Source organism: Halichoerus grypus, chromosome 6 (genome assembly GCF_964656455.1).
Source record: "Halichoerus grypus chromosome 6, mHalGry1.hap1.1, whole genome shotgun sequence".
NCBI classification, from domain to species: Eukaryota; Metazoa; Chordata; class Mammalia; order Carnivora; family Phocidae; genus Halichoerus; species Halichoerus grypus.
In genome coordinates this window covers 23,754,104-23,767,419 of record NC_135717.1, presented here as the reverse complement: position 1 = coordinate 23,767,419, position 13,316 = coordinate 23,754,104, and the positions used below count along the sequence as shown (strand labels likewise).

Here is a 13,316-nt window from a genome sequence, read left to right as displayed (position 1 = left end):
TTTTGATGAACTGAAAACTTGTCTGTTTTGCTTTTGTTCTCTATGCTTTTGATGTCATACCTAAGAAATCATTGCCAGATCCAATATTATGAAGCTTTTCAAAACTCTATGTTTTCTTCTAGGAGTTTTCTAGTTCTGGATCTTACTTTTAGGTGTTTAATCTATTTTGGGTTAATTTTTATATATATGTAAGATAAGGTTCCAACTTCCCTCTTTTCCATGTGGATATCCAGTTTTTCCAGTACCATTTTGTTAAAGAGACTATGCTTTTTCATTGAATGGTCTTGATACTTTTGTCAAAAATCATCTGACCATATACACAAGGATTTATTTCTGAAATCTGTTCTGTTCCATGGTCTATATGTCTGTATGCCACTGCCATACTGTTTTGATTAGTGTAACTTTGTAATATGTTTTGAAATTAGGAAACTTGTGTCCTGCAACTTTGTTCTTCTTTTCAAAATTATTTGAGATTCTGTAAGAATTTTAGGATGATTTTTTTTCTATTTCTAAAAAAAAAACAAAAAAAACCTGACAGAAAAAAAATGACATTAGAATTTTAAAAGGGATTACATAGAATCTGTAGGTTGCTTTGGGTACTGTTGACATCTTAATGGTATTGTGTTCCTTTCTGTAAACATGGGAATGTTTCTATTTATTATCTCTAATTTCTTTCAGTGGTGTTTTGTAGTTTTTAGCATTATGAGTGTTTCATCTCCTTGGTTAGGTTTATGTCTAAGAATTTTATTCTTTTGTGATGCTTTTGTAAATGAGATTTCCCCCCCTTACTTTCCTCTTCTGATTGTTCATTTTGGTATATAGAAACACAATTGATTTTTGCGTCTTGATTTTATATCCTTCAACTTTGAAGAAGTCATTTATTCTAACAGTGTTTCTGTGCAATCTTCAGGGTTTTCTACATCTCATAGGTGAACAAAGATAATTTTACTTCTTTCTTTCCAGTTTGGCTGCTTTTTATTTCTTTTTCTTGCCTAGTTGCTCTGGCTAGGACTCCCAATACTGTGTTGAATAGAGGTGGTAAGAGCAGGCATCATTGTTTCTTGTCTTAGAGAAAAGTCTTTCAGCCCTTCACCTTTGAATAAATTAGCTGTGGGCTTTTCATATATGGCCTTTATTCTGTTAGGTAGTTTTCTTCTGTTATTAGTTTGTTGAGTGTTTTTATCATGAAAGAGTGCTGAATCATGTCAAATACTTTTTCTGCATCAATTGAGATGCTGTTGTGGTTTTTGTCCTTCTTTCCATTAAGGTGGGATGATTTTCATATGTTGGACCATTCTTGCATTCCAGGAGTAAATCCCATTGGTCATGATGTATAATCCTTTTAATGTACTTTTGAATTCAGTTTGCCGATACTTTTTTAAAGTGGTTACTAAGGGCGCCTGGGTGGCTCAGTTGGTTAAGCGACTGCCTTCGGCTCAGGTCATGATCCCGGAGTCCCGGGATCGAGTCCCGCATCGGGCTCCCTGCTTCTCCCTCTCCCGCTCCCCCGTCTTGTGCTCTCTCTCTCTCTCTCACTCTCTCTCAAATAAATAAATAAAAAATCTTTAAAAAAAATAAAAAAATAAAAAAAATAAAGTGGTTACTAAATTGGAAGGGCTTACTATTTCTATTTTGTTTTCTGTATATCTTGTAGCTTTTGTTCCTCTTTTCCTCTCTACTGTCCTCCTTAGTGTTTCATTGATTTTTTTTGTAGTGACATAATTTTCTTTCTTACTTCCTTTTGTGTATTATATTCTATAAATATTTTCCTTTTAGTTATTGCAATTACATAAAACATCTTAAGGTTATACATTCTGTTTTAAGCTGATAACAATTTAATTTCAACTGCATACAGAAACTGAACTTTTATAAGCTCCACCCCCCCACTTTGTTACTGATGTCATAAATTGCACCTTTATATAAAGGTGCAGCATAGGAAATACAGCCAATGATATTGTAATAGCATTGTATGGTGACAGATGGTAGCTACACTTGTGGTGAGCATAGCACAATGTATAGAGATGTTGAATCACTGTTGTATACCTGAAATTAATGTAACTATGTAATGTATTAATGTATTAATGTATAATGTATTAATGTAACTAATGTAATAGTGTGTCAGCTATACTCAAATTAAAAAATAAAAAAATAAGAGAGAAAAGGTTACCAGTAAATTAGATTTTGAAAGTGAGTAAGTAGATATTCACTGAATAATTACTCAATCACATCTATATAGATTGTATATTCATTAACATAGGAATATAGTTATTCATGTTTTTGTCATTTAAGTTTTGAGTAAGAATTAAAAGTAAACTTATACATGAAAATTACCTTCATAGAGGTTACTGTATTGGTTCACATGTTCACCTTTCCTGGAAACTTTTCATGTGGCTTCATGTTGCTGTCTAATGTTCTTTCATCTTGAAGGACTCCCTTTAGCATTTCGTGCAGATCAGGTCTAGTTGTAATGAATTTTGTCAGCTTTTTTTTTTTTTTAATCTGGGAAAATCTTAATTTCTCCATTTTTGAAGCAGAGTTCTGCTGGCTACAGTATTCTTGATTTTTTTTTTTTCCCTTTTAACACTTTGACTCTATCATGCCACTCATATGGTCTGCAAGAAGATTTCTGCTGATAAGTCCACTGATAATTTTAAGGAAGTTCCCTTGTATGTAATGAGTTGCTTTTCTCTTGATGTTCTCAAGATTCTCTCCTTGATTTTGACTTTTGACAGTTTGATTATAATGTGTCTTTGTGTGGGCTTCTTTAGATTTATTGGATTTATCCTGGTTGGAGTTCTTTAAGCTTCTTGAATTTCCATGTTCATTTCTCTCCTCAGATTTGGGAAGTTTTTAGCCATTATTACTTCAAATAAGCTCTCTGTCCCTTTCTCTCTTCTTCCAGGATCCCATTATATGTGTATTGGTCTTGACGTCCCATCTTAGGATCTATTTATGTTTCTTCATTCTTTTTTCTTTTTACTCTGATCGATGATTTCAAATGATTTGTCTTTATGTTTGCTAATTCTTTCTTCTGCCTGATCAAATCTGATGTTGAACCCCTTTGGTGAATTTTTCAATTCACTTGTATTTTCCAGCTCCAGAATTTGTTTGGTTCATTTTTTATAGTTGCTCTTTGTTGATATTCTCATTTTGTTCATGCATCATTTTCCTGAGCCCATTAATTGTCTTTGTTCTCTTTTAGTTCATTCTGTGTTTCTTTAGGTTTGATTTCTGGAATGTTATTTTGTTCCTTTGGGCCATTTTTCCCTATTTCTTTGCATGCCTTGTGATCTTTTTTATTGAGACCTAATCATTTGAAAAAAACAACTACCTGTCCCATCGTTATAACCTGGCATCATGGAACAGAAGACTTTCACTGATTAGCCCAGCTAGAGGTTCCAGGACCTCTCTAACCAATTTGAGGATGTATGTTCTCTGAGCCTGTGTGTGTACTTTTAGATTCCCTAGGGAGCTTGTCTGTTTCTTCTCAGTGCTCATAATCTCTTGTTCCCTTTGACATCTGCCTGTGGAACTGCAGCTCTAATGTGCTGTGATGATAGCATTTGTTTTCAGTGGCTTCCAAACAAGGCTGCCTATCCCATTAGTGCTCTAGTCAAGTGAGACAGAAACTCGTCTCTCAGGCAACCCCGGACTAGCCATAATATTGGATGCAGAGTCCCCTCTTCTGTTTCCATCCAGAGGGAGGATCTCAAGTGTGGGAAGGATAGGGGAGGAACATAGGTGGGCACACAAAACTCTGCATATTTTTCTTTCCTTTTGCTGGAATTCCTTAGGTTTTTTTGTTCGTCTTGGTGCTATTGCTTCTCAGTTGGTCTTTAGAGTTCTTGCAAACTGGTATTCTGGTCTCTTTGTTGTTGTTAACTTGGTGTCTGTGGAAGAATGAGGGCCTGAAGCTTCCTAGTCTGTGACCTTGCTGACATCACTCCTTTTCAGGAGTTTCCAAACAATGCTGCCAGTGCCATCAAGTGCTTTGAGTCAAGTTTGAGACAGAAAGTAGTCCCTGAGGCAGCTTCAAGACAAGCCAAAATATTGAATACAAGGTCCACTCGTGTTTCTGTCCAAGGGACAATCCCCAGTGTGGGAGGTTTCTTCTGGGTTGCATTGTGTGAGGTTGGATTGTGGAGGGGGGGGGTTGTTATTTCCTTCTTTCCCTTCCCTACAGTATCTCTGCCCTATATACCTTATTCTTTTCCAGAGCATTTCTCTGAGGCTGCCAACCCTCTTCCCTGTAATCAAGTGCTGTGAAATATGAAAGTTGTGACCTGTGTTTGTTATTTTGGCATTTGGTTATACTTTTTCTTTCTGGGGGTAATTTTATTTGTACTTCATCTAAGTCTTCCATGCATCTTGATTTCTTTCCAGAGTCTTTTAAACCTCCTCTTCTTGCTGTCTTTATTAACAGACTTTAACAGTATAAGATGGTGGGAGTTCTGTTAGAATCTAACTTACTTCTTAGAGGTAATTTGAAGGTTCTAGTAGTCTCTTTTTCTTAGTAATGCTAAAGGCATGGGTTCTACGTGATTTTACCAGCTCTTTTTACTGTATTCTAGGATCACCATTTTCTTCCAGAACTTAAAGTCAGCCCTATATTGCTTTTTAATATGGGTAAAAGGGCAACCTTGTTTATATTATTATGGCTCACCTCCAGAAGCCACTAGGTTCCTGCCTTATTCAGACTTTGCTGTTCTCTGCAGGTTCTTGAGCAGGCCAGAGTGGAAATCCCCCTGTTTCCCTTCAGCATTGTCCAGTTCTCTTTTGAACCCTTTTCACCCAACCTCACTGAGGAGATGAACAAAAGGGTAAGTAAATGAGTTGTGCTAGAGGCTTTATTTAATGAGTTATAATCTCCCTGCATTAACGAAAGTAATGCATACTTTAATAAGTTTGTTCTGTATTTCTTCAGATTTTTTCTATGTGTTTATTAATATTTTAGAAAATACATTTTTATAGAAATGGGAATCAAACTATGTATACTATTTGGCAACTTTTTCATTTAGCAATGTATTGTGTACATCTTTTGATGTCAGTCATGATCTTATTTCCCTTGTTTTTAATGGCTGTATAGTATTCCCCTGTATTATATACCTATTATTTTCATCATTGGTGCTTTATAAATTTTTGCTATTCCAAATAATGCAGTTGTCAAATCCCTGTATACAAATTTTTGTACATTCAGCAAGTGTTTGTGTTGAGAAATTTCTTAAACCAGAATTATCCCATGTTTTCTTTAGATTTGACTTAATTCTCTTACCACATTCACTTCCTCACTGTATTCTATTTTTCTTGTAGATGAGAATCAAGTGGACAGAGATGTCAACTGTTTATGCTGGGCCATTTAGCAAAAATTGCAACCTCAGGGCTCTGAAAAGGCTGTTTAAGAGCTTTGGCCCAATCCGGTCAATGACTCTTGTTCTTGAAACCCATCAGGTAATGAGATGATAAAACTTGGATTTGCACCTCTAGATTAGTGTTGGAAATTCAGATGCCTCCTGGGGCCATTCACATAACAAATGTTAGTGATGTGAGCTTGATTGTCACCAACTGGAGTATGAGTCATGCTGTTTGATGAAACAGTTCTTAACTCACAAGGATGTGTACCCAGTATTGCCAGATTCTCTGACTGTTTTGAGAATCAGGAAATCTGCCATCTTTAAAAGTGACCTAAGTACGGAATCCTGGATGTTTAAAATGTGCTTTCTCTGAATCTTTTATTAATGTCTTTCTTATACCTAAAAATAGAAATAGATTCCCTGGGAAGATGGACCTAAGGGATGGGAAGTATATGTCCGGGGACTATAACCTCTTGCTATAAGTCTTGGGGTTTTTTTTCTCTTTTTTTGGTAAAATATATGTAAAATTTGTTTTAACTTTTTAAATATACAGTTCTGTGTTACTAAGTATAGTAGTACCCCCTTAGGCACGGTTTCAGTTACTCATAGTCCAGAAGCAGTTGATACTCTTTCTGACATACTATCCAAAAGTTACCAGTAGCCTAACACTACCTCACAATGCCTGTGTATGTCACTCACCCTACTGCATCTTATCAAATAGGCATTTTATCGTCTCACATCATCACAAGAAGGGTAAGTACAGTGGAATATTTTGAGATAGAGACCACATTCACATAACTTTATTACAGTATATTATAATTATTTTATTATTTGTTATTGTTTTAATCTCTTACTGTGCCTAATTTATAAATTAAACCTTATCAAATACAAAAATCTGTAGGAAAAGACATAGTATTTATAGGGTTCAGTACTCTTTGTGGTTTCAGGCATCTGCTGGGGGTCTTGGAATGTATCCAGAAATTTTTCATCATCCCAAACTGAAACTCTGTACCCCTTAAACAATAACTCTTCAGTCCCTGTCCCCTAGGCGTGGTAAGCACTGTTGTGCTTTCTGTTTTTATGAATTTGACTACTCTGTTATATACATCCTGTAAGTGAAATCATATAGTACTTGTCTTTTTGTGTCTGGCTTATTTCACTTAGCGGAATGTCTTCAAGGTTCATCCATGCTGTGGCATGTGTCAGAATGTCATTCCTTTTCAAGGACAGATACAATATTCCATTGTGTGGGGATGTACTACATTTTGTTTATCCATTCATCTGTTGATGAACATTTGGATTGTTTCCATTTTTTGGCTATTCTGAGTAATACTGCTGTGAATATAGATGTACAAATATCCATTGGAGTCTCTGTTTTTAATTCTTGTGGGTGTATACCCAAAGTGCAATTGCTGGGCTAAATGATAATTCTGTGTATAATTTCAGGAACTGCCATACTGTTTTCCACAGTGGCTATATGGCTTTACACTCCTGTTTCTCTATATTCCAGCTGACACTTGTTTTTTTTCTGTCTCTCATTCTTCCTCTTCCTTTCTTCTTACTTTGTCTTTCTTTAAGTACTAGCCATCCTAATGGATGTGAAGTAGTAGCTCATGGTTTTGATTTGCATCTCCCTAATGATTAGTGATATTGAGCATCTTTTTATATGCTTATTGGTCACTTTGGCCACTTCTTTGGAGAAATACCTATTCAAGTCCTTTGCCTATTTTTAATTGGATTATTTGATTTTTTGTTGTTGAGTTTTAGGAGTTTATGTATTTTAGATATGAAATCTTCGTTAAGATACATGATTTGCAAATATATTCTCCTATTCATAGGATTGCTTTTTAACACTGTTGATAGTGTCCTTTGATGCACTTTTTAATTCTGATAAAGTCCAGTTTGTCTTATTTTCTTTTGTTACCTCTGCTTTCGGTGTCACATTCAGGAAATCATTGCCAAATCCAGTATCATGAAGCTTTTCTCTCGGAGCACTTTTGTCTCCATGATGATGCTGTATGTCACATCATCAAGCAGAAAAGCAGTCAGTTTGAAGATGCAGCCTATCCAATGGAAGCACTTAACCTCCCCAAGCTTATAGGAAAGCTGCCTGTGTGAAATTAAGCTCTCAAGACAAATGAGAATCTAAATGACTTGCAGTGATGACTTCAGTGGTTCATAATAAATAATACTGAAAAGCAAGTTGATTAGTAAACATTTATTAGTGCTTTGCCCATACCACCCGGGGCGAGAAGACTTCAGTTTTAATTGACAAATAAAGGTTATTTATTGGCTGAGAAATCAGTTCTTGAATCTTGGTGATTCTACTTAAAGTTGATCTACAGTTGCTGTCTAGCCCAGCACAGCAAAGAGAACATTCATTTTGGTGGCTTTGGCCACTAGTTTAGGGCCCTTTCCCAGTCCCTCCTCTAGCAGTTTGAGCCTAGAAAGCAGAGGTAAGAAAATCTTGTTTTTTTTTTCTGCAGCCACATCTCTGTATACAATATGAAGTCCTGGAAGCTGCCCAGCTGGCCATAGAATCCTTGGATGGCATTCTGGTAGAAGGTGCCTGCATTAAGGTACAGTGGCCAGAGAAAGCAAAAAGGAGCACCCTTCATTCAGCCCTGAGCTAGCACAGCCTGTATTTATAGTGCCCTAGTATATAAAAGCTTAGAGAAAAGCCCTCAAGAGGCCCGAGCACAAGACTTTGTGTTATGGAAAGTCTTCAGCCAAGCCCAGCATTCTTCTAGCAGTGACCTAAAATATGAAAACTTTCATTTTTGTCAGAATCAGCCTGGGCTACATTGGGGTCTTCCTTGTATTCTTCATCACCACTTAGACCCCAGATGGTTTATTCTGGGTGTTTTTCTGTAGCTGCCCTTTCCTTTAGCTTTCAGGGGGATCAAATGGTGTTTGAAGTTTCTTATGCAAATAATCAGTTTCATTGGCGTAGAAGTCAGGGAACTCATTTCCACTGCAGGGTGTTTGGGTGGGGAGGAGAGAGTATGTTTACACAAAAACATTTGTATTTATGTATTTATTAAGTCTCTACTATAGTCCTCTGAGGCATTTATCACTAGCCTCCTTATACAGATAAGGAAACTACAGAATTAAGTTACTTGCTAGTATAGAATAGGCCTAAAGGTTGAAGTGGTGGCCTTTTTTTTTTTTTAAGATTTATTATTTTGAGAGAGAGAGAGCAGGGAGGAGGGGCAGAGGGAGAGGGGGAGGGAGAGAGTCCCAGGCAGACTCTGCATTGAGCGTGGAGGAGCCCAGTGCAAGGCTTTGATCTCACGACCCTGAAATCATGACCTGAGCCAAAACCAAGAGTTGGAGGCTTAACCAGCTGTGCCACTAAGGCACCCCTAAGTGGTGACTTTCTACCACTAATGCCATCTTCCTTGGTTAGGTGCAGAGGCCTGTGACAGAGCTCACCCTTGATTGTAACACTCTTGTGAATGAGCTAGAACAAGATTCTGAGAACCGAGGTACTATATACCTGTCTGGAGTGAGCGAAACCTTTAAAGAACACCTATTGCAGCAGTCCAACCTCTTCCTTGGCCTGGAAGCTGTCATCTTGCCTAAAGATCTTAAAAGTGGAAAGCAAAAAAGATACTGTTTCCTGAGTAAGTCTACGGTATGGAATGTAACCTTGGGGAAGGAGATTAGGGATGGTGATAACATGAGGTCAGAGAAGGGAAATGTTCACCAGATAAGCCCACCTGGGATGCTGGACCACGTTACCAGCTGATTCTGTTCTCCCTTGGCCCTGGCTGGCCTCCAACCTGGACGACCAGGCTTTGTGGCCCTTAATAACAGAAGGGGCTATTCTTGCTTTCAGAATTCAAAACTTTTGGCAGTGCCCAAAGGGCCCTCAACATTCTCAAAGGCAAGCACTGGAAGCTGAAAGGCCGGCATGCCCTAACCCCCAGGCATCTCCATGCTTGGCTCAGGGGCTTACCTCCTGAATCAAGAAGGCCCCCAGGGGTTCGTGTCATACCTCCCCCCTCCGAGCAGCAAGCCTTACAGGTGAGTGAGTGAATGAGTGAGTGAGTGAGTGTATCCTAGTGTCAGAGATAGCTGCCTTGGTTTGCTAGCTCTAAGCATTGATTTGCCTTCTGGTGTTTATGGAAGTTAGGAGAGTCCAGCTCAAGTGACACTTAAGCCTTTGAATCTTTTTTTTTTTTTTTTTCCTGCCCTGGCACTAGTTTTATTTCACTCTCCAGCTTCTTCCAGCCCTGGACACGTTTTTCTTTCTCCAAGATCTCATACTTTTGCCTGCTCCATACCTGTTACAATTAGGCTTTTAATCCTCCAGGTGGCTCTCCAAGGGACCTTGAGGGGCTAACACAGGATGTTAAAGAGCTGGGCAAGTCTTTAGTGATCTAGCATCCCAAAGTGTAGTACATATACAAGATAATTTTTAGTGGTCATAGATGGACTTTTTTCCCCGCTTTTATGCTAAGGTCTTGTTCTAACGCTTATTATACAACAATCACATTGAGCCCATGACTTCATAGATATATTTCATTGAGGTGAAGGAAGAAACTGACTCGCTTTAAAGAAAACTATTAGAGGGATACGCAAGTAGAAGGGTGAAGGTAGAAGATGAATGGCTGAAGTTTGGGAAACCCTGTCCTGGTCTAATCTCCCACACTTAACAGATGAGAAATAGAAGCCAGAGCTGGTTGAGTGATTTGCCCAGATCACAAAGATACTTAATGGCAGGGGCCATTAGTGATGTGGTTCCTCTGCCTCAGGGTCCTGGAAGACCCACTCCATATGGAGAAAAGAGCAACAGTTGTACTCCTAAACTACCTGTGGCCTGGAGATGCTGGGGTTGACAGGGAACCCTGAAGTTTGGGCTTTAGCTTCAGATAGAGGATTTACACAGAACCTTTCCTGGGATCCCATGGTCCTAGAGCCTGAAGAAGAAAGTTGCAGCCCCTCCAAAGGTGAGCAGAGGATACTCTGGCTGAGTGTCAACATGTGGCTTTGATCTTAGGCTCTGAAGGTGGACCACCCAAAGATAGCAGCCTGGCGCTGGGGCCGGAAGATAGGAAAGCTCTACCACAGCCTGGGCCCAGGCACCCTCTGCCTCATCTTGCTGCCAGGAACCAAGAGGTAAGGACTGAAGGGTTGTCCCTTCAGGATTCTGCCCTCTGGGACTTTAGCTATTCTTAGAGAAAGGCCTTTTGTTGACATTCAGGCACATAAATGAGAACTTCTAGAAATCCTCTCTTAATCCTTAGTTTTAAGAGATAGGTATTATATCTCCATTTTACGCATATATGCTCTTCTCTAATTACACTTATTAGCCACTCAGGGAGATCGCTCATCCCAGTTTAAAGCCAGAGGTCTTAGGTCCTGCAGCCTCTGTGGGACAAGAGGCAGCTGCCTAACCCCACTTGAGTAAAAACAGTCAAAGAAGGTCTAGGGGAAGGCCCAGACCAGATATGATCTTTCCCACATTTCAGGAGCATGTTCCTGCCTTCTCCCATTTCCCTCTTTGCTGATTCTAAGCCTGAAGGATAATGGAACAGAACTCTGGGTCCAGTCCCAGCTCTATCACATACCTCCTCTGACAAGTGGCCAAGTCACTTTCCCACTGTGGGTCTCAATTTCCCTTCGGTAAAATGAGAGATTTGGAGTAAATCAGTGATTTTCAAACCCTTTCAACTATAAAACCTTTTCTTTAAAAGAAAAATTGCTGTTAAATTTCTAAAGCATAAAGATAGGCAGTTCTGGAATGAGTGGGTGGTGGATGAGTATATATTGGGGGAGAGGGACGAGAGGGCAGTAGCTCTTTTCAGCACAGTTTGAAAATCACTAGATTGTATTTATTTCTAAAAAGTCCCTTAAAATTTTGACATTCTAGGATTCTTTTCCAGGCCCAGGGTCCCAGACGGCAGAACATGAAGGCCTCAGGCCTTGAAACCTGATCAGAAATTAATTTCCTGTCATAAAATCCTTGTGACATGCATCTCATGGCCACTACGGAGATGGGCTACCTGCTGGGCAGCTTGAGAGAATTGCTGTCTATGAGGAACAGAGACTATTAAGTGTTTACATTTGAAACAAACAAAAAACCCCCATCTTAGACTGATATACTTTAAACAGGCTTTTGTGGGTAGGTTAACAGCATGAGGTGACCATAAGTTGCCAAAAAAGCTTTTTGGTTCAGAACAGACGTGCCCTGACATAGCTTCTCAGAGCCAGTATGTGGAGGGGGTGATAGAATAAGGGGCAGGGTCTTCATGTTCCAGGTAAAATCTTAGATTGCAGTTCTTCATTTTGTAGGCAAGCTAAGCTAAGAGTAGGCCCAAGCTTTCTCCTCCCAGAAGTGGCCAGGTTATTCCACAGTGGATGAGGGCCTGAGGAAGGGAGCATTCAGGGAACAGAAAGTCTTAGGTTCTGACTAAGGCAAAGGTCCTAAGACACATATGACAAATCATGAAAAAACTCTGGAAATAGCAAATCCTGCAGTAAGGATGTCTAATGTTCCTTTTATTTTTGTTTTAAAGATTGACTTATTTGAGGGAGGGGAGGGGAAGAGGGAGAGAATCTTAAGTGGACTCACTGCTGGGCACAGAGCTGCTCCCCACCCGCTGCGGGGCTCAATCTTAGGACTCTTGAGATCATGATGAAGTCAGAGCTAGCTGCTTAACCAACTGAGCCACCCAGGCGCCCCCCTCCTTTCTTCTAAAAGTTACATTTTGATGTCTGTAGCCTTGTTGAGCAAACCAGGGAGGAGCACGCATTTACCCAAACTATAGGCTTGCTGTGTGATTAACTTCCCTGGGCCTCATCTTTGCAGCTTTCTCCATGATCGTAATGTCCTGGGAAAGGGTAAAAGTAGCTCAGCAAGGAGTAGCAAAGAGAATAGGTTTCCTCATGCTTGGAGCCTGACTCAACTCTTAATCCTTGTATTTCCAGTAGATGCTAAGATTAATATTGAAAATATTGCTGTATTTGCCATAATTCATCAAACCCTTAAGTGCTTTTATACGTGTTTTCAGTTGAGGTTGTTGAGTCCTCATTTAACAAGTGGAGAAAAAGGCTCAGATTAAAGAGTTTGCCTAAGGTCACACAGCTAGTAAGTACAGTTAGGATTTGAACCCTGATGATCTGATTCCAGAGCCACTCTCCAGCACTCAGAGTTCCAGTCCCAGTCCCCCATGCCCAAAAGGCTAGTACTTATTAGTGTAAGTTCAGACATCAGGTGGTGACAGTTTCTGGGTTTGTCTTTCTCACTTCTATCTGCTTTGCCTTGGAGAGGTCTTCAGCTGTCTAACCCAAACCCTTCAATATTCACTACAAGGTGGCAGGGAACTATCATGTACTGAATGACGCCTACATTCCAGCCACTGTACCAAGTGTTTTACAACATACATTATTTAAAAGGACTCTTGATGGCAGATTGCCATTATTACCTGGTTCTGTCACTCAACTTGTTGAGCAACGATGAACTTGATTCTTTTTGAAAAGTGGACATAATAATTGTACCTGCATCAGTACCTATTTTAGGTACATAAGCTGTTTTGAAGGATTAAATGAGGATGTATATATAAGGTACTTAAAATGATGCTTGGTACATGGTGAATGATCTGTATGATGTATGAGGAAAGTATGAGGAAATGATCTGTATATTTTAGCTATTATTGTCCATAGTCCTCACAAAAGCCCTGTGAGAATAGTAATTTAAGTATTTAATATTTTTATAGTTGAAGAAATTGAGGCTCCGTTTGAGGTCATTCACCCTGGGTTGAGATATGTCTCACATCTGTTAAATAGCAGAGCTGACTTGATTCCAGGCCTCTGGGACTCGTCAGTGTTCCTTCCATGGAACCATTTTCAATAGGCAGCTTTCCATCAGCTGTCTTTACCTGCCTGTGCCCTGCCCCATACACATACCCCCCAAAATTTACCACTTCTTACCTAGGAGTTTGTAACCATTCTTTTAAC

General features: G+C 39.3%; 1 protein-coding gene across 8 annotated transcripts in view; it reads left to right on the top strand.

Annotated features, from left to right (window-relative positions):
• REXO5 (RNA exonuclease 5) overlaps positions 1 to 13,316 on the top strand; it is a 71,056-nt gene that overhangs the window by 27,132 nt on the left and 30,608 nt on the right. For 4 of the 8 annotated variants that reach the window (XM_078074714.1, XM_036087399.2, XM_078074715.1 and 1 more), the window contains exons 14-19: positions 4,716 to 4,820; positions 5,311 to 5,448; positions 7,838 to 7,930; positions 8,761 to 8,977; positions 9,193 to 9,380; positions 10,357 to 10,475. In XM_078074714.1, the coding sequence (XP_077930840.1) occupies positions 4,716 to 4,820; positions 5,311 to 5,448; positions 7,838 to 7,930; positions 8,761 to 8,977; positions 9,193 to 9,380; positions 10,357 to 10,475 (860 nt within the window). The remainder of the gene's footprint in view (positions 1 to 4,715; positions 4,821 to 5,310; positions 5,449 to 7,837; positions 7,931 to 8,760; positions 8,978 to 9,192; positions 9,381 to 10,356; positions 10,476 to 13,316) is intronic. The other 4 variants (XM_078074716.1, XM_036087467.2, XM_036087447.2 and 1 more) reach the window with 2 other exon arrangements.